Genomic DNA, 20,246 nt, shown 5'->3' with positions numbered 1-20,246 from the left:
GGTGTACCAAATTAATTGTTTGGTTCTTGAGAAGCTGATTCGGTTCAGTAGCGAATCATTGATTAAAAAAAAAAAAAGCAAACATTTAAAAGTAGGCATTGTACAGGAACGCGCATGGAAAATGAAACTCGATTGCTTGCCATGTCAGCACTTCTAAAAATTAATGTAACGCCCATGTCGTGATAAGTGTGGGACAAGCCCAGATGCCAAACAAGTCACGTTGAGGAGAACCCATCCGGTGGGTATAAAAGGCAAATAAAACATGAAGTCCAGCGTGTTTTTTTCGGGCAACCGCAGACATGTTGAGGTTTCTGTTGCTGACTGCTTTCGCCACACTGGGTAAGGTTTGTCAGCTTTTTCTCATTTGACACCTTATTCTCAAGGAATATGCTGACATTACTGCTTGGTGTATCCTTGCCGGGCTCAGTTCTGGCTGACCTGGAGCCCCAGCCCAGGTTCTTGGAGGATGACGAAGCCATTGAGAGAGTAGTTGGTGGCGAGGTGGCAAGAGCCAACTCTTGGCCCTGGCAGGTAAATTAGACTTTTATTGGTCTCCAGTCTTACTTTGTTCTTTTATACGAATGCCCCACTATGAAGATTTTATATATATATATATATATATATATATATATATATATATATATATATATATATATATATATATATATATATATATATAAGCCTTCAATTCAACATAAGTCAGTAATTTAACAGATATGATTCTATTCTAGTAGCCAGGGATCACCAACCTTTTTGAAACTGAGCTACTTCTTTGGTACTGAGTACTGTAATACCCAGGGCTACCCATCTAATACACGTTTCTGGATTGATAAATGTGTGCAAAGTAGCCGTCCTAATGTAATTTTTATTGGTTAATTCAAGTTAATAAATAAGAAACAAGCTGTAGTAAATGTGTAAAGCGAGAGTAATATGTAATGTAAATCTAATATATGTATATTTATTTGTAAAATCTCCAAAAAATGTACAATGTTCTATCACATATAAGCTATTTGTAGAACCGGCCTGTGGGCTGTTCATGTGATCCTTCGGGGCTACCTGGTGCCCACAGGCACTGCGTTGGTGAACCCTGGAATACAGGGTTTGTTTTTGTGATTGCATCGTTTTTTGGTTTTGGTTTGTTTTTTTGCCTTTTCTCAATGCCTTTGCATTTTTGTTAGCAGTTGATTTTTTTGTCTATTTGTTGTTTATTTTTGCTTTTTCTAAATGCATTTGCATTTTTGTTATCTTGATTCTTTTTATTTGTTTGCCTCATTCCTGTGTTTACAGCTCGTTTGTTGTTTGCAAGTTTGCCTCATCAGCCGCATAGTATACAATAAATTAAAAAATTTACTGTAATATAATAATACTGTAAATTTGCTGTAAAAAATGGGTGGATAGATGGATGGATGATTAATTTTTTCCCACGCTGATAACCCTGTGCACAGTATGTGTTTTAAAACAACATGAATGTTACAACAAATTTCAATAAAAGAAAGATCACAAAAAGTGAGGTATGATTGCAATACCAATTTTTTACAACTTAAACCTCAGATATGTCATTTCATTGAATTTGTGTTTACTCATTTTAACATTTGTGTGTCACTTTTTAAAAGTGACATAAAATGAAATAAAACACAATCATACTACATTGTACGTATTAAAAAAGGTCAATTAATTGTATTTTAGTACCCAAAATTAAGCATAGTTCTTGATATAATTTACTTTGCACTGATTTGCGTGTGCACGGGTTTGAAAACATAAATGGAAAAGTAGAATAAAATTAAAATAATCAAAAGTATTTTAGATGTATAATGTAATGTTGAGGGATTTTCCCCATTCTGTACTCTGTACCAATCCATGTACAGAACATCTTGTAATATTTGATGTGTTCTTCCTGTGTTGCATTAGATCTCTCTTCAGTACAAATCCGGCAGCAGCTTCTATCACACCTGCGGAGGAACTCTGATCAAGAGAGGCTGGGTGATGACCGCTGCTCACTGCGTCGACCGGTGGGAAAGCAAACTTGGCTGAGCATGTAGACCATTTTCTAGATAAACAGCGCTAATCAAATGTGCGCACCGCCACAGGTCCAGGACATGGCGCGTTGTTCTGGGAGACCACAACATCAACAGCCATGAGGGCAGAGAGCAGTACATGAGCGTGAGTCGAGTCCACCTCCACCCCAGGTGGAACCCCAACAACGTCGCTGGAGGGTCAGCTGTGCTTTTTTTTCCCATTCCCCTGAATGTACCGTCAAAATGAATCCAGAAGCGTTTTTATCCAAATATCTCTTCTTGCTCTCTGTTAGGTATGACATTGCTCTTCTGCGTCTGTCAACTGAGGCTTCTCTCAACAACAATGTGCAGCTGGGTGCCATCCCTCCCTCTGGTCAGATCCTGCCCCATAACAACCCCTGCTATATCACTGGTTGGGGCCGCACCATGAGTGAGTAATAATCTTTTCGCTAGCCTACACAAGGTTTAGACAAGACTTTCAAAAAAGTTGAGAAACAGTTTTTACAACCTTGTAATAGCTCTCCACACTTGGAGGTAATTATGACTGTGAATGTGTCTCATAAGCATTTTAAAGGCATGTCTACTCGCTTGAGCGAAGTAAACACTTGAAAGTGTTCTGATTTCCTGGTGAAAGCTTTAGCAACTGTTGTGAACAGTGATGGTTTTCAGTTGTGGCTATAAATAAGTCTGCTGAGAGTACTTTTAGGACTATATTTTAGAGGTACAATGATTAATCGGCAACTGAGCAGTAATCAATTTATCAATACCTATTTTTGATAACCGATTGTTGAGAAACCTGAAATTGTTCTAATCCTCAGAATTTCAGCTTTTCTACACTCAGCAATATGTTCTCAGACTTTTTGCACTTGATAAAAGAAGACTGATTATTTTGAATCAAAAAAGACATTTACAAATATCTGCTTTTACTTTTGAATAACTTGATCAATATTTTTAATATAATTTTGTAGCATGTTACAAAAACAAATTAGCAATATAATAATAATAATAATAGTAATAATAATAATCATCAATAGGCAATAGGCATCAATGTGAAAAAAAACATTGAATGGAAAATTAAAACGCTAAAAAATCTGATACTCAGAGAAATCAACAGATTAAGCTGTCAGTAAAATATTTGTTACTTGTAGCCTAACTGTATTTTATACCATTTGTTTAACAATACAACTGAAAGCACAAGTGGGCGTTTCCATCGTTCTGCTAACAAAACCACCACCAGGCAACACTGACTAAATGCTTTTTCCTTGTCGGTAGTTACAATAATTCACAAATATGTTTGCAAGGTTTTTGCAAAGAGTTTTTTTACTTTTGGCTTGATCCTGAATGGCTTTTTTTTTTCTTTTTTTTTTTACATTTATTGTTAGTATTTCTTTAAGGTTGCCACCTCTGGTTTCTACTGAAAGAATTTTGGGGTAAAAATTCAGTCAGTCATTTAAAATTTTCTCAAATTTTCCCAAATGCTTTTGCAACAGGTATGGTCCTGAGGCTTTACAGTACAAGTCATATCATGCTCATGTACAAATCACACCGTCAGAAAATAGTTTACTTGATAGAACAGTGCTTACATTTTATTTTGATTTCCTTCAAAACTCCAGTGGCAGCACATTATCTGCAGCTCTACATAATCAATACTCTGTGCTCCCACTGTGCCGTCCAGCGGGAGGTCAGCTGTCTGCTCAGTTGAAGCAGGCCTACCTCCCTGTGGTGGACCACAAGACGTGCTCCAGCTATGGATGGTGGGGCAGCACGGTCAAGAACTCCATGGTCTGTGCTGGTGGAGGCAACGACTCCGGTTGCCAGGTGACGAGACTCTAAAATCTACTTATTTATTTTACATTCCAGCCAGAACCCAACTAGGCACCGACTGCATGAAAAAAGGAAGACATTGTGGTTCACAGCATGTGAATTTCATATCAGGGTTAGGGTTAGGTAGGGTTAGGTAGACAAACTACACAACGCTTTTCCTACTTTAAGTAATCAAAGCACTTTGCACCAACAACTCATTTTCATAACGATGACGCAGCAACAGGAGCAACTAGTGGTTCAACTAGTGTCTTGCTCAGGACACTTGGACATGCTCACAACAGTCAGTCAAGGCTTTGAAACCACAACCTTCTTGATGGAACTTAGCAAGTTGTTTTGAAACACAGGAACATTACATTGGTAAATCGAAGTGGCACTGTATTTTCTTGAAATGTGCGCAATGGTGTGTTCAGGGTGACTCCGGTGGCCCCCTGAACTGCAGCGTGAATGGCAAGTGGGTGGTACACGGTGTGACCAGCTTCGTGTCGTCGTCCGGCTGCAATGCCTATAGGAAGCCTACCGTCTTCACCCGCGTATCCGACTACATCAGCTGGATGAACAGCGTCAGTATTCAATCTGTTGTGTCAATCAAACTTTTTGAACTTGCTCTCGTCCGTTTTGTCAAACTAACTGAGGAAAGTGGTGAATGCAGTATGTAGTGTTCGGAAAAGCATCAGTTTGTATGTATTCCGCCGTGATTCATACCTCTTATTTTATTTTTGCAGATAATGGGTTGAAAGGAAAAGACAACGAGGAGACTGAAGATCTTTCCCGAACTATTCCTTTGGAATAAAATGTTCTATCGTTGACCGTTTCCAGTCGTTTTTTATGTTCAGCAGCAACAGTCAGATAACATAAGTAACATAAATAAATAAATATGTAAAATTAAGAATGAAAATCAGCTGATTCCGTCACTTAAGTCGATGACAAATATGTAAAAAGTAAAAAAGGTGATATTGCAAATTTCTTATTGTAAAAGCCAAACGATGTATCGATCTGACTTAAAATTATTTGCTTTTGAAAGAAGCTGAATTCAAACAATGTTTTATTTATTAGATCATATTTGTCTTTTGTCTTGAATTGTTATTTAATTTTATTTTCTCATACTTTCCATTTTATGAAAAGATACAATATCAATGGCCGTGCAAAACGCTGTTATTCCTTTGAAAGAGATACAGCGCTATCTAGCGGATATTGAGAAAACATCTATTCGGTTTATCGAAATAAATTAAAGTGATGGGCGTGTTCCTAAATTATAGCTGTTTGATAATAAAGCCAGATGAACCTCACTTTGGACAATAGGACCGCCCCCCCTCCCCCAAGAAATGATAATAATAATAATAACAACAACAATAATAATAATAATAATAATAATAATAATAATAATAATAATAGTGGTTGTTAATATTATTATTATTATTACACATTACTTACATTAAAACTAGTTGGCCAGTTTGAATGAATAAAAACAAACAAATATTTTTGAATAGTACCTCATATATAATTTGACATTATAATTATATATTTCAATCATAGCAATAATGATGATAACAACAATAATAATAACACATATGTGTATGGTGATTCTCCAAAACAGTGACGGCTGTGTCCTTCTATCTCATTTTCAATCCTTTATGTATGTATTTGTTTATCGATTATGTATAGCTGTTATAATGTAATCTGTATAATATTAGTGATTGAGTGCAGTTTGGATTTGGTGAGATGAAAAATGAGACTTTTTTTTTCTTAAAAAAATCAAAGGTCTAACTGTCCTTCTTTCACATGGTGTATCAAATGGCAAAAATTCTGCCTATTTTCTGTTTCTGACTGGAACTTGAGTAAGCAGTCAAAGAGGTCAACATTATACAGCATTAATAATGTAACACAGCCGCGGTGTAAAAAAAAAGCAAAAAAAAAAAGCACAAAAAAAAGTCAATTTGTTTTCAAGTTATTGATGAAATACATAATTGGGGCTAAATATGCCGTTTTAATATTGTTAAGAAAAGAAGAATGAATATGAATGTCATGTTTAAGTATGAAACAACACAGCTCTGGCTGCTGTATTTGTGATGTTATCACAGAGCATCAAGTTGCACCAAGACACATTTTTTATGATATGATACCACTGCTTCTTCATTTCAATTGATTCAAAAAAAGTAAACATAAAGAAAAGAGCTATCATGACTTTTATTAATAATATGATGAAGTAGGTTTCTGACAGTCTGTCCAAGGCCTTGTTATTTCATATACGAACTTGGGAAATTCAGGCCTAAAAAGTAAAAATCCTGACACAAGTTGGCTTCAGTCACATGCGATTATGCACAAATGGCAGGTAAATTAAATAATTTAACTGCAAGTTTAGTAGGGAAAAACACCGAAGTCAGACATGGACAATATTTATTATTTAATTTGAAGAAGCCGTGGAACATAAACTGAATGTAGCCATTGAACAAACGTTAACACACACAAAAAAAATCTGCATCACTAAAATACAGATGCTCAAGCTTATCCCAAAATAAATATGCTCCCTTGGACTTAGTAATGATGCATAGACAGTTCTCTGCATACCAGCAATACGCCAGCACTATCACAAGGCAACCAAATGAACTGCATTCACGATATCAACTGCTTCAATTAATATAATAAATTTGAAGGGTTTTGGAGCATTTATTTTTTAATCTAGATACAATAATGCATTGTAACACGTGTTACTAGTATTTGGACTGAGTAAAATATTACTGGATGGTTTTGTTTTGTGTGTGTAAGTGTGTTTGCGTGTGTGTGCATGTGTGTTTGTGTGTAATGCCTTACACTACCCTGTTAGAACAAAAAGTAATGCATTACAGTAATTACATTTCTTTTGTAATGTACTGTATTACTTCCATGTTTGCTGAAGATAGCGCTATCTTAAATTCATCTTAATACTGAATAACTGGATTATGACCTCATGGCCTTGATCTCTCTGCTAAACAGATACACATTAATTGATTTTAAGGTTTTTACCCGAAAGACAATTATTTTAAAATATAGCTAGTTTAGAAGTGTGAAGCTTTGCAGAGGCCACTTTACTTGTTAGCACTACATCAACTTGAATTCTAGAAAGTGACAAGTTACAGTATACTCACCATGTTGTTGGTGCAACACAACACCTTTTTTTGAAAAATTGTCTTTATTTAAGAATATGCTTTTGATCAACCACAATTTTTCACATGTAGGAGCCTACGTAAAAATGGTATATATGTATGTATGGTAATATGTATTCAGATTAAATTTGTGAAATTATGCACCTAATGTACAATTATATTTGCAATTACAGACCAATTAATAGGCATTTGTGATTACTAGCAATCTCTGCACAGCATCCTCAGTAAAAGGCTAAATGACTCAAGTTATCAGAGGTCACACACTCTTGGTTGGACGGGGCAGAACCAGCTTGAGTCCAATATCCACCACACAGGACGGCATATATGACAGTGGAATCCACAGAAGCTTGGCATCCCATCCGGCGCTGTAGCGGGTCCGAGGGTACACTGCAGTCAGCGCATGCTCCATGCAGCTGGTCACCTTGGTCAGGTCCGTGTCACAAATAGCATTCATGATGAAGCGCTGGATCCTAATGTCTGCAATATAATCGATTGGTGATGTTTTTTATTTTATTTTTGTTATAATATATATATATATATATATATATATATATATATATATATATATATATATATATACAGTATATATATATATATATATATATATATATATATATATATATATATATATATATATATATATATATATATATATAGGGAAAAATTTGCCCTTAACTTCCACCAACAACCCAAGCTAAATTAGCTTTCCCCAACATACAGTGCTTGTCTCTCAGCTAAGATGCAGCACTTCAACCGGGTGGGTCGACGGACCACCAAGTGACGAAAACATTTTAAAAATGACCAACGAAGTCTGATGGAACAATAACTATTATCCGCCTTTTTTATCATTGTCATCATCACATACTGTGTCACCTGTCACCGTTGGTCACAGTTTGTCGCCTCACCCAGTTAAATCTTTCAAATTTCTTAGAAAAGTTGAAACTGCTATATACTTGGGAGGATGGAGGTGTAAACACAGCCTAAATAGGGAGAAAGCGTAGAAAGCAGCCGAGAATGACCATCTGAGTGCTAGAGCATTAGTACAAAGCATAGACTACAGTTAAATGAGAAAGAATTCTCCATCAACTGCACTAAGCAGCACGTCGCTTTCATATAAACAGCTTTGCATGCCTGGAAAGTCAATAATTGCACTGAATATCAGAGTCATGGTTTCGTGAACTAACCTGCATCTTGCTCAGTACATTCATTGTACATACCTAAACTAAAATGCAATCTTCTGGATGAAAGATTAAGAGATTTTTTTTGTGTGTTATTTTACTTTTAAAATATGATTAGAATGAATAAATTGCTCGTACAGAGTTGAGCAAAATATTCAGGGATGCCAGGGAGGGGAAGGTATTCAAAGTAATTTATGGTCATTTATCGAATCTTCAAAACCAGCTTTTCAGTTTCAGGTACTGCTCTGAAGTGGTTTCAGTCCTACCTCTCAGATAGAAGCTTTATTCCTCAGACACTTCCCCTTTGAGCTATAGGGTGCCCCAGGGTTCCATTTTAGACCCTCTCCTTTTTCTCTATGTTACCTTTGTTACCTCCATCTTTAGAAAACACAATGTCTCATTCCATTGTTTGGCAGATGATGTTCAGATGTATCTCCCGTTAAAAATAAATGACCCAGTCTCTGTCCAGGTCTTATTAGACTGCCTTAATGACATCTGGTCTTGGATGGAAGAAAACTATCTCTCCTTAAACAAAAGCAAAAAGGAGAGCATCTTATTAGGACAAAAAAGCCTCCTAGATGGCTTGGACAGTCTCATTGGGAGTCTGAAGTCCTACTGTCATTCTTTTGCAAGGAACCTTGGTTGTATTTTAGACAGTGATTTTAAATTTGACAAATAAATAAGCTCGATAGTCAAAATGAGCTTTTTTTGTTTGAGACTCTTAATAAAAGGGTGTATCTCCCCACAAATTCTTTGAAAAATGTATCCATTCCTTTGTTACAGCTCACCTAGACTATTGTAATTCTTTATTTGTTGGTCAAAACTATTTAGCGTTCCACCGTTTACAAATGGTCCAAAACACAACTGCCTGTTTGCTGACTAGAAAAAAAAAAAAAAAGTGTGATCATATTAGTGCTATCGTTGCTTCCTTGCACTGGCTGACCATTCATTTTAGGATACAATTTAAAGTTTTATTCATTGTTTTTTTTTTTTTTTTTTTTTAAAGTGTTTGAAGGGGTTGGCACCATCATGCTTATCAGAGCTTGTGCAACCTTGCATTACAACTCACATTATTAAACTTAGGTCCTCTAACCTGTTGCTCCTGGAAGTTCCTCGGTCCAGGCTTGCTACCCGTGGGGACCAAGCTTTTTCTGTGTCCACCCCAATGTTGTGGAGCAGCCTACCTGTCCAAGTTGGAGCTGCACAATTTGTTGATCATTTTAAATCCTTCCTTAAAATGTATCTTTTTTCTCTGGGGTTCACTCCATGCTAGGCGGGTAACCTTGGCACTGTTTGTTGTTACCTTATTTTATTGTAAATATGTTCTTTTATATTGATTTTTACCGCTCTTTTTTATTGCTACATTTGTGCTTTATAATTTAGATTTTTTATTAATTTCTACAGCACAACAATCCTTTGAGGTTGATTTGCTGATTTGTTTATCTGCTTTATAAATAAAATGACTTGACTTGACTGGCACATTGCAAAGTGTCAATTTTCGTCGAACTGGCTCTTAGGCAGGAAATGCAAGATAGAAGTTTTCAAGTTCCCAACGCTCAAATTCCCAACATTTAGACAGCAATTTTAGATTTTATTTCAATTGGCAATCAAAGCTGAACATTATGATCTTTTTTTTCTTTTTTTTCACTTTTTTGATTGTCATAAGGTTGAAACGTGTGTACCTAATTTTTTGGTAAGTAAGTGTATTGTATCACGTTAGAGTTTGTCATTGTACTTAATCAGCCAACTCACATTTGTCCAGGTATTTGTCCCCATAGCTAGCTTGCACTTCGGGGCTCAGCTGGTTCCACAAGCGGTGCAGTTCCCGCTCAATGGGCTCCAGGTTGGTCACAGCTGTCTTGAAGAAACCCGGCTCGATGATGCACACATTCACCCCGAAGTAGTTGATGTCTCTCCTACGGACAGTGGATGGCCCTGTCATTTAATGTTTATTTTGCGTTTGCATTGAGGGTAGTGTAGAGCGAACATCATATCTCTTTATTCCGTTTTAAAGTAGGACATTTTATTAACATTCTAAAGGTGGTATAGAGTATAGTTTTCTTAACACTTTAAAGGAGAACCAAACAATTTCTTGACAATAATATGTTCTATGCTCCCCACTAGTCAAAACATGGCATTCTGATTAATATTGCATTTGTGAAGAATTAATTAAGTATAAAAATCCACCTGTTTTTATGTGTCTCAGAGGGCATTTAATTTGTCACGTTCTGTCGACTGAAAATGAAAAATGGGCTACACCATAATATTTCAAACATATTCAATTAGTGTGTCAGGTTTGCTGCAATGACATTTAGCACTGAGCAAATATTGATGCCTTCAATTTGTATGTAGCAAAATAACTAATAACTCAACATCAAAGTTGACGTTGATATCATTTTTATTTATTCGTGTATCCATTTATTCTTGTTTCTCATGGGGTTTCTCATGGGCCATTGGGCACAATCCCTTTTTAATACATGCACATAAGACACTGAACTGGCTGCCACACTATTTGTTTGTATCAGTATTTTTTATTATTGTTACTCAGTAGCACAGTTTATTGATTTTTGCATATTATTGTTTCCAGTTTTAGTTTTACCTATGTGTAGTGCTCTCTAACTCATATTCACCAAAATCCCATTACACCACCGGTGCCATAAGGTAGACCTGGCTTCCAAATTGTCATGTGTGCCTGGAGGAAAATGCAGCTGCATGGTATAGCCCATGCAAAAATACCCTTACAGTGTAAACTTGACTAAAAACTATTAAAGAGAAAAAAAAAGTTACATAGACTTCACTATTACTGAAGTGTATACTTTGTTTTAAAACAGTTTCACCCTAATGGCAACACTGGCTCCATTATGGTAGTTAAGACCTGTTGATCAAAGAACCTTTGTCCCAAGCCATGTGATCTCTCGAATGAGCCTTAAATCTCATCACAAGAAGCTCTCCTCACCTGAGGCAGTCAGAGAAAGACTCCACGGCGAACTTGGAGATGCAGTAGCCACCACCGTTTGCCGCCACCCGGCCCAGCACTGAGGCCACATTGACCACACGTCCGCGGGCTTTCTTGACCAGGGGCAAGAATGTCACAGTCATACCGATCACGCCATTCATGTTAACCTTGAGCGTGCTGTGGAAGTCCTCCACTTTCATCCACTCGGTGGGGCCCATGGGCAGAGAGCGCCCGGCGTTGTTCACTATACCCCAAAGTCCTTGTGTGGGAATTGATAGAGAAGAGGGACGAATATAAAATGTGATTACATTCATAAACCAAGAAGATGATGTCAACAGCTCAAGTAAGCTCGATTCTTATTATTAATATTAGTTTTTTTGTTTGTTTGTTTTTTTTTCAAAAGTTCACACCTGCAATCTCGGTCACAGGTGTCAAACTCAAGACCCGGGGGCCATATTTAGCCTGCCACATCATTTTACAGTATGTGCCCTGCAAAATGCTGATTTGACTTCAAGTTTATGGCTAAAATAACAAACTTGCAAGTTGCCTTGCAAGTGTGTGACAAACTTCTTTGACTTCACAGTCATTCTAGCCATTGAGAGAAACAATAACCACAATGTGCCACACAATAAAAATGAGTTAGACACCCTGATCTAGGTCATTAAAAGTACTGTAAAGGGTGAAAAAACAAATCACATTCACAGATCACGAATCACAAATTTGGTTCCTTTCTCAACCTGGCCTTTTATGTACAAATTAAAGTCAAATTGCAATATTTCACTGCCATTACATTACATTTTATTAAAATTATGGAAAATATGTTCGAGGAGACAACTCCACCCCAAAATTCCCCCAAACTGCACTGCCCCAGGTGTCCCCCAATAAGGTCCCATCCAAATCTGATGGATCTTTAACTCTCATTTCCGCTTCATTTTAAGAAATCATGATATTCCTTTCAAAATCGTAACAACACGCCAGTCCTGGAGGACACTGCACCACCCCAAGTGTCACCAAAACCAGATCTTATACAAATCTGATTCATGATTGGAGATGCACTTATATGCAAAGGAGAGAAATACACAAGTTTGGATATATGGGGACAATGCCTAATTCCACACGACTTAACTTGAGGCAGTTTTTATTGGTGTCAAGCAATGTGTCAAATCACTGAACCAATTCCTGAATCAGTCATGTGGTACAGCCGGGCAGGCGAAGCTTTGGACGTCATTATTTCCGACCACCTCCCCAAAGGAATCAAGCCCCTGCATTACTCGACACAAGCTTCGGAGCTCCGGCACCTCTTGTAACATCATGATACCAGCCAATTATCACTGGGTACATGTTGCAAGTATATGGCCATTTTAACACTTCTCAGAAATTTAGATGTTTCATTTGGGTGACAGGTAAAAATGAGAAAAATGGATAGGAATGATGGATTAAATCTAATGTTTCATCAGGCTTAGTCGTTTTTAAAATCTTTCCCGTCAGTGACGGACCAAAACACGGTCTGTCTGACAGAGTCTTATCTGGGGATTACTCACCACTGTCACCAACCTCCTTCTTAGTCCACTCCATGGCTTTCTGGATGCTGTCCTGACTGGACACGTCCAGCAGACACGTCTTCAAGTAGGGTCCCGTCACTTTCTTCAACTCCTCGGCTCCTTTTTCGGTGAGGCATCCGGCCAGCACGTGGAAGCCCTTTCGTTCAAGCTTTTTGCACAGCAGGTTTCCGAAGCCTGAGTCACAGCCACTTACAAAGACGTATTTGTTGGCCACATCTTCAATCTCCAGGCTGTCTCTGTACAGCCACACAGCAACCCACACCACGGCAAAGGTGGTACTGATGTACAGCCAAGCATTGTCCCTGAAGACAGCACAAATGCAGTGTACCAGTCAAAAGTTTTAAAAGATCTTTGAAATCAAGTGGCCCCAAACACATTAGGACTTCAAAAAATTCAAACTATAAACCACTGCTCACCAACCTTTTTGAAAGTGAGAGCTACTTCTTTGGTACTGAGTAATACGAAGGGCTACCAATTTATGTGAAGACACAGATCATGTTCATGATTTTTCACAATAATTAAGAAACACCTGTAGTAAATATGTAAATCAAGTGTAATATGTAATGACAATGTAATACATGTATAACTGATTCACCAATGTTCTATCTTTGTAAGATATTTGTATAACAGGCCTGTGGGCTACTAAATGTGATCTTTGGGGGTTACCTTGTGCCCGCAGGCACCATGTTGGTGATCCCTGCTTTAAACACTTGATAATGCCCAACTCAGAGGTGCTAACCATTTTTTCATTGTGTCTCCCTCATGTTTTGTGATGTAAAATTTTAACTGCGAGAATTTTTTCATTTCATTTGCAATAGGCGATATTTATCAGAATCATATACAGATGAGACAGAAGAAACATGCCAGGATTATTTGGTTAACAAATGTTAATGAAAACTTTTTTTTTAATAATGTAGATGCTTCAATTTAGGTACCTCTATCCCCAAATAGCAGTGTTGCACATCTTGGTATTTTCTTAGACATCTTAATTCACAGGTATGCATGATCAAAATTTCATAGCTCGAATTTCTTGACCTATTTATGTGTTTGAGACCATTTGACTTGATGGTGTTTGCAAACATTTGACTGGTAAGGCTACAGTATATAAATAAGTGTTATTTTTTAAATGAAAAAAATTGCTGCACTTGTTAATTGAGACACATCTGAAATTGTGGAACACAATCTAATCCAAATTTAGATTTTTTTTAACAGCACTTGAGTGAAACAGGACATCATAAAAAAAAAAAAAATGTATTTTTTTTGTTTTTATTTCAGAGGTCGTGCTGTTTACACCATAGGCTATAGAGCGCTGTAGCCCCACAGGGACAAAGGACAAGGAAATTCAGTTAGACTCACTCTTTTCATTAAAAAGTAAATTTAAAAAAACACCTTAATGATAATAAACCTGCATTAGACATAATTGAAGGACTTTGAAAAAAAATCTTATGCACCATATTACCCAATTGGATCTTAATGTATAAATTGTCAAATCCTTACACTGTACTGTTTCTCAGGAATCCTGGGTCAATTTGACCCAGGCCATTTTTAACCATCCAAAACTGGCTACTTTATTAGAAACCAGTTTTACTCGTCGTTCATTGCATGCAATAATCAGCTAAGCAGATGTTTCAAACTGAAAAAGGACTTTACAATGGGTCAATTTGACCCACGGCTAAACATGACAAGAGAGTTAAGCACTTCTTACCCTAAAAGATCATACACAAACCGCATGTTTAGATGGTTTCGTAGGTTATCAAGTGGCTTTGAGATCACCTGGAGATGTGCATAGGAAAAATAATACAAAATTATTAAGGGAAAGGAAAACATATCAGACAAATGAATTTTATTCAATCATAATGATGAAAAGTCTGACTGTTGTGTTTCTTTTGACATACATGTGTCACTGGTGGTATATTTCTGCTTTGGGCCACATGAGAAATCTTTGCTTAATACTCTTATGAAGGAGAGAAAGGCATTTGTGAGGCATGCTGGGGGGTTTGGGAAGGCTGCATTGTTTACAAGTGGACATGTAATGCCCGTGACGGAGCTGCTTAGAGGCTTCTGGTAACCAATTACTTTACAGACTTCTTACCAGGCAAAAAAAAAAAAAGGAACAACGGCAATTTTACATACAAATATGTAAGTCGAAGCCCAGACTACATCACTTTGGCCACAATGTCCATTTCAAATTTAAATAACCTTGTAATCCCAAACAAACTACGGGCCACAGGCCTCTCTCTCTCTCTCTCTCTCTCTCTCTCTCTCTCTCTCTCTCTCTCTCTCTCTCTCTCTCTCTCTCTCTCTCTCTCTCTCTCTCTCCCTCTCTGTGTGTGTGTGTGTGTAAAATCATTTAACATTTTCTTATTAAAATATTTACTTGAAAATATCTACTTAACTGTCGTTAATTAAAATATTCACTAAATTTTAAGATACAGTGCTGTAGTTAATTAAATGCTGTACATTGTTACTGATTAGTGTGATGGAATATTCATGTTGATTCCTTCGGAATAGCTGAAGGACATTTTACATGACAAAGTGGACCAATTTGATCAAATCAAGGAACCATACTTGAACTATCTTGGACCTGGATACTCTTGATTGATTTTGTAAGGTACATTTTGAATCTGAGGCTCGTTTTTCCATGAACGGGTGTTTGCAACCTGCGGCTCCGGAGCGGCATGTGGGTCTTTCATTCTTATGTTGCGGCTCACCGTGGTTTGGACAAAATATAAAAAATGCTTGGTTCAGATCGATTACATGAACGGCGTAGCAAGGGTTCGATTGTGTGATTGGGTGTAGGGTTATATCTATAGGACATGTTTGATGCCACGGGACACGAAATATGACACGAGACAGCCAATCAGTTTTGAGAAGGTGAAAACAAAAAAACAGACATACAGTGCAGCCTTCCAGATTAAAAGCCCACATTTTCAAAGTAAGATATAGCTGATCATTAACAACTATAAAGCGCTTGAAGATTTCTTAACACAAGATAAATGTCATCTTCATGGCCCCGCATGTGAACAAGAATAGACTCAAACGTTGAGTCAGTCTGCTAGTTCTTTTCTTGAACCCAAGAAGCTAAAAAAGAACACTGCTAAAACCTGTATGACAAATGGAAACCGAAAACAGGAAATACAGAGGAGATATTTCAAAATAAGATAACACAGGTGAGTAAACAATACAAACTGGAGCGCTTGAAGAATTCTTAAAATGGAATAAATGTCATCTAAATGCCCCTGCTTGTAAACACAGATAGAGTCAGACTTTGGTTCAGTCTGTATGCTTAACCCACTTGCCCCATTACCATAATTACCATAAGAATACATGATTTATATATATATATATATATATATATATATATATATATATATATATACTGTATCTATATATATATATATATATATATATATATATATATATATATATATATATATATATATCCTGTATCTATATATATATATATATATATATATATATATATATATATATATATATATATATATATATATATATATATATATATATATATATATATATATGTATATGTAACATCTTCATTTATGAAAATAGGATTGTAATGGCATTTTTGCATAGTTCTATTTGTAAAACAATTGCGAAAAAAATCAATTAATATATTGGGAGAGAAAATATTAATTAAACATTCTAAAGATACAGTTAAAAAATGAGAATTATTTATCATTTTTATTGACATGAATTAACTTTGAGCTTTTTGTTTTGTCTCATCTGTTTTCTTAGATGCTTGATAAACAGCATTTTAATGAAAAAAACAATAAATGACCACCTAAGAGCGACAGTGAATGAAAGTAATTTATATTGAAACATGAAAGATTTTTCATGTTAGTATAGCCAGAGCACATATTTTACCTTTTAAAAACAACTTAGCACACCACTAGCACAAATAATCAAGCTAATGTTCATTTTACATCATTTAGCACTGGCTGGGAATCTAAGGTGAATAAAAATGGGAAAAGATATAAGAAATAACATGAAAGAAAGACATGTCAAAATAAAACTTTGGTCTTACCTTTATCCTGTTTTGGAGAGGTGATGAATGTGTGTACAAGTTCTCCTTGTTCCGCTGTTTATGCAAGTCAATCCAAGGAGGCCGCTCCAAAAGAAGCTTTCATTGGGGCTGCTGCTGCTTTATCCCCTACGACAAGTCCGCCATTGCTAATCCAAAATCCATGAAGGCATTTGCTTTGTGCACATGTGCACTTTGAGGAGAAAAAAAATGTAAAATGTGAGAATTTTGTTCAAGTTCTTGGGATAAGCCATCTGATTGCTGTTCAATATGACATTACATTCAAATTACTCTGGAATGATTAAAGCGTTCTTTTATCTGTCCAAACACAAAAAGACTTTTATTTACAGTAAGCGTGTTAATAATCATAATCCCATGTGTGAAAGTCTTTTGTAAGATTCAAACACGTGCCTGATGTAAAGGGAGACATTTGTTTGCTAATGTATTGTACATCTTATTATAAAGCTTATTTATGACAACTGGAGAATACATCTGCTCATCCATTTTGTGGATCTATCACAACTGCCTTTTGGCATGAGAAGCATGGGAAGTCATTGACTGGTATACAATTACAATGCACTGAAAGACAATCAATCACACTCCTATTTCTTGTGATGGTCCTTGTAGACTCTTCTAGGTTTTACATACATACAAAAATTGGGAGTAATATGTGATATTCTGCATCCTTGTTTAGCCTTCATTACAAAGTTAGTTATTAGTTTCATCAAACACATTAAAAACAAAACTATTTTCCAACTATGTAAGCACATGATTGCAATGCATTTATTCTTCTGTTTTGTAAGTACTTATTGTTCTATATTACATGATTAGCTCAATTCTAAAATCAGTGGGAGCTCAGCAGACTTGTGGTATGCAGTGGACTTTGTTTTCACCCTTGTTACAAATTTCGGAAATAGTTTTGATTGCCAGGCAAATAATTATCATTCGGCGTTTTTGACCTTGAAGTTGAAATTGTAATTTTTTTCCATCAAGCTTTCTTTAATGTTTTTCTTAAGCGAGACTAAATATAGAAATTTCAGGGTCTTTAAAAAGACTCCGACCAGTCAAGTGTGAATTAAACTACCGGTAATGATGTTTGGGCCGTTTCTCAAAAACAAACGAAGCCACAACGTTTCTGTGCCTGCAACCTGAAGATCAAGCTGGGTAAAGATCCAAAGCCACTTTCAAGAAATGACTGGACAATAGAGTATTTCAGAAAATACTCTAATCTCCCAGAGGTGTGACACTCCCATAGAAGATGATGCTTTTGTTATTTCTTACTCATTTAGCCCCAAAGCCATATTTTTACATCTTTCAAGCATCAGGCATTGAATCCCATGTACTGACTTTATTTTTTTATCTATTAGGTGTTAGCTTAAAGGAGTTTTTTTTTGTTGTTGTTCATACTCATGTATGTTTTAGGCCTTGCCTACACATAGTCAGAGTTCTTGCAAACTAGTAGTAAATGTCTCCGTTTTACCCTATTTGCTATACGTGGCTGTGCTTTTTTTTTTTTTCATCAAAACCAACACTTTCAAAACCTCCGGCCAAATTGCAGGTTTGCCCTATCCTCCATTTTAGTGGTTGCGAGTAACCAGTCTAAACCGGAGATTTGCTTCATTGAGCTACATTTTCTCACCAAAGACGCAGATACTGGTGACATCAGAGTCAGAAGTTCTTTCTGATTGGATACGTCAGAGGCGGAAGTTCTCTCTGGTGCAGGCGAGGGTCAAATTTCAAGCAGGAAGAACAGGACGGCAGTCATTCAGGTAGTCAGGGGCAGGCAGGGGCAGCTTACGGGCCGGCAGAACAGAAATGTATGCAAAGAAGGCTTGGCATGAGGATAAGATGGTCAAGTGGTGGTGGGCAGGAAGAGGCAGGCTTATTGTATATACTGGGTAGAAATCAGCTGCACCTTGTGGTATTTGGACTGATTGAATGGCATGTGCTACACAGGAGGGAGAATGACTTGGCTGGATAAGTAGGCTGTGACACATTGCACTCTATTTATAGTGGGCCCCCAGTTTACGAAATTAATCCGTTCCGCGTTTGGGATCGTAACGCAAATTTGCCGTATGGCGGGCAATCCAAACCTATGTTAATTAGCTGATGCATGTAAAACCTCAGGTAAAAACATCAAAATTGTATATGGAGTGAACCCTCGCTACTTCCCGGTTCCATTATCGCAGATTCGCTACATTGTGGATTTTCTTTTCCTTTGTGCATTTTTTTTCAGTACGTATGTATATTGTAAGCGAAGCATAGCTTCAACGACCTGTAGCGGCTTCCTTTGTGTCTTGTGTTGAACTTCTGCAGTGGCTCCAAGCGTGCTGCTCCGGCGAAGGCTTGTACTGAGCCTAAATGCCAACAAAAAATGATGACAATTGCTGAGGTGATACTTCTCAATATGTTGAAGGGAGAAGTTACGCAGCCATAGCCCGCCATTTGGGAATGAACAAATCTACTGTTTGCTACATTAAATAATAAAATGGTATTTCAAGCGTAAACATCATCTTTGATCGTGTACATATCTAACTTTAATTCATATATATATATATATATATATATATATTTATATATATATATATATATATATATATATATATATATATATATATATATATATATATATATATATATATGCAGTGGGACCCCAGTTTACGAACCCCCTGTTTTACGTATTTTTCATCTTACGAAGTGGACCGCAGAATTTTATGTCCTCCTCTTACCACAAACCTTTCGTCTTAAAAACCATCCAACATGCTGGTCAGTGTGTCCGCACTATTTTTTTCGCTTTGCTGCATCAACAAAAATAACTTCTCTCGCATGTCACGAAAATGCCAATATGCTATTGGTTGATTAAAGTCACAGTCACGGTCTCAGTCACGGTCTCAATCACGGAGATGCCGATATGATATTGGTCGATTAAGGTCACAGTCATGGTCTGAGTCACGGAGATGCGGATATGCTATTGGCCTGCGTCACGTCAATCACAGAAATGCCGATATGCGATTGGCCGAACGCCCTCAAGACATTCCTTGCCAGGGAATGGACCTCGGTCAACAACAAAATGTAGAGGCTTCTACTATTATGGATTAAAGTGAAGGAAATCGTCAGTGATATGTTCTCGTTTGAGAAAAGTAAAAAATAATAATAAAAAAAATAAAAATAAATAAATTCTGCGGGTTGGTCTCTGCTCCCCCCCGCCTCCACCCACCAACAGTCACGTCGCTCCAAAGGTAAATGTCATTTTTCCTTTGTATATTTATGTTATTTAATTTAACTGTACAGTAGATTATGTTACTAATTTTTAATATGTGTATAAAGTCGTGATGTTTTACCTAAGGTTTTTGCACGTGTTGCACGCATTCACTAATTAACATAGGTTTGGACTGCCTGTCATACGAGCAATTCGAGTTACGAGTATAGTCGCTGAACGGATTAAGGTCGTAACACGAGGGCCCACTGTGTATACATATAAATAAATAAATAAATATATATATATATATATATATATATATATATA

At 36.7% G+C, this 20,246-nt stretch overlaps 2 protein-coding genes across 3 annotated transcripts; one reads left to right on the top strand and one right to left on the bottom strand.

Moving 5' to 3' along the window:
• Positions 1-267: 267 nt before the first annotated feature.
• Positions 268-4,643, top strand: LOC148418562 (elastase-1-like). The gene is made up of 8 exons (XM_088424059.1): positions 268-339; positions 428-531; positions 1,909-2,009; positions 2,088-2,213; positions 2,309-2,445; positions 3,691-3,833; positions 4,250-4,399; positions 4,562-4,643. Exons 1-8 carry the CDS (start codon positions 300-302, stop codon positions 4,571-4,573), a joined length of 813 nt encoding a protein of 270 aa, XP_088280185.1. The 5' UTR covers positions 268-299; the 3' UTR covers positions 4,574-4,643.
• A 1,584-nt stretch (positions 4,644-6,227) lies between these two features.
• Positions 6,228-18,918, bottom strand: rdh5 (retinol dehydrogenase 5 (11-cis/9-cis)). Of its 2 annotated transcripts, XM_088422365.1 has the most exons (8): positions 18,360-18,918; positions 16,724-16,913; positions 14,381-14,448; positions 12,655-12,977; positions 11,259-11,372; positions 11,114-11,192; positions 9,910-10,073; positions 6,228-7,456 (listed from the first exon to the last, which is right to left on the bottom strand). In XM_088422365.1, the coding sequence occupies exons 3-8, from the start codon at positions 14,404-14,406 to the stop codon at positions 7,236-7,238; spliced, it is 927 nt and encodes a 308-aa protein (XP_088278491.1). In that variant the 5' UTR covers positions 14,407-14,448; positions 16,724-16,913; positions 18,360-18,918; the 3' UTR covers positions 6,228-7,235. The 2 variants fall into 2 exon arrangements, with proteins under 2 accessions (XP_088278491.1, XP_088278490.1); XM_088422364.1 differs by having other exon boundaries at positions 11,114-11,372; positions 18,360-18,917.
• Positions 18,919-20,246: the final 1,328 nt, after the last annotated feature.

This window comes from Hippichthys cyanospilos, chromosome 9, assembly GCF_059441005.1.
Source record: "Hippichthys cyanospilos isolate Australia breed blue-spotted pipefish chromosome 9, RoL_Hcya_1.0, whole genome shotgun sequence".
Taxonomy (NCBI): Eukaryota; Metazoa; Chordata; class Actinopteri; order Syngnathiformes; family Syngnathidae; genus Hippichthys; species Hippichthys cyanospilos.
Note: the sequence above shows the minus strand (reverse complement) of the source record. Positions and strands in the feature narration are given on the sequence as shown.

Excerpts from the sequence above, each read along its gene's own strand:
- LOC148418562 (XM_088424059.1), top strand. The coding sequence starts at position 300 with ATGTTGAGGTTTCTGTTGCTGACTGCTTTCGCCACACTGG. Across the intron at positions 340-427 it reads GACTGCTTTCGCCACACTGG|TTCTGGCTGACCTGGAGCCC; the intron begins GTAAGGTTTGTC and ends TGCCGGGCTCAG. Across the intron at positions 2,446-3,690 it reads TGGTTGGGGCCGCACCATGA|CGGGAGGTCAGCTGTCTGCT; the intron begins GTGAGTAATAAT and ends TGTGCCGTCCAG.
- rdh5 (XM_088422364.1), bottom strand. The coding sequence starts at position 14,406 with ATGCGGTTTGTGTATGATCTTTTAGG. Across the intron at positions 11,373-12,654 it reads GAAGGAGGTTGGTGACAGTG|GACTTTGGGGTATAGTGAAC; the intron begins GTGAGTAATCCC and ends TTCCCACACAAG. Across the intron at positions 7,457-9,909 it reads GGACAAATACCTGGACAAAT|ACATTAGGATCCAGCGCTTC; the intron begins GTGAGTTGGCTG and ends ATTATATTGCAG.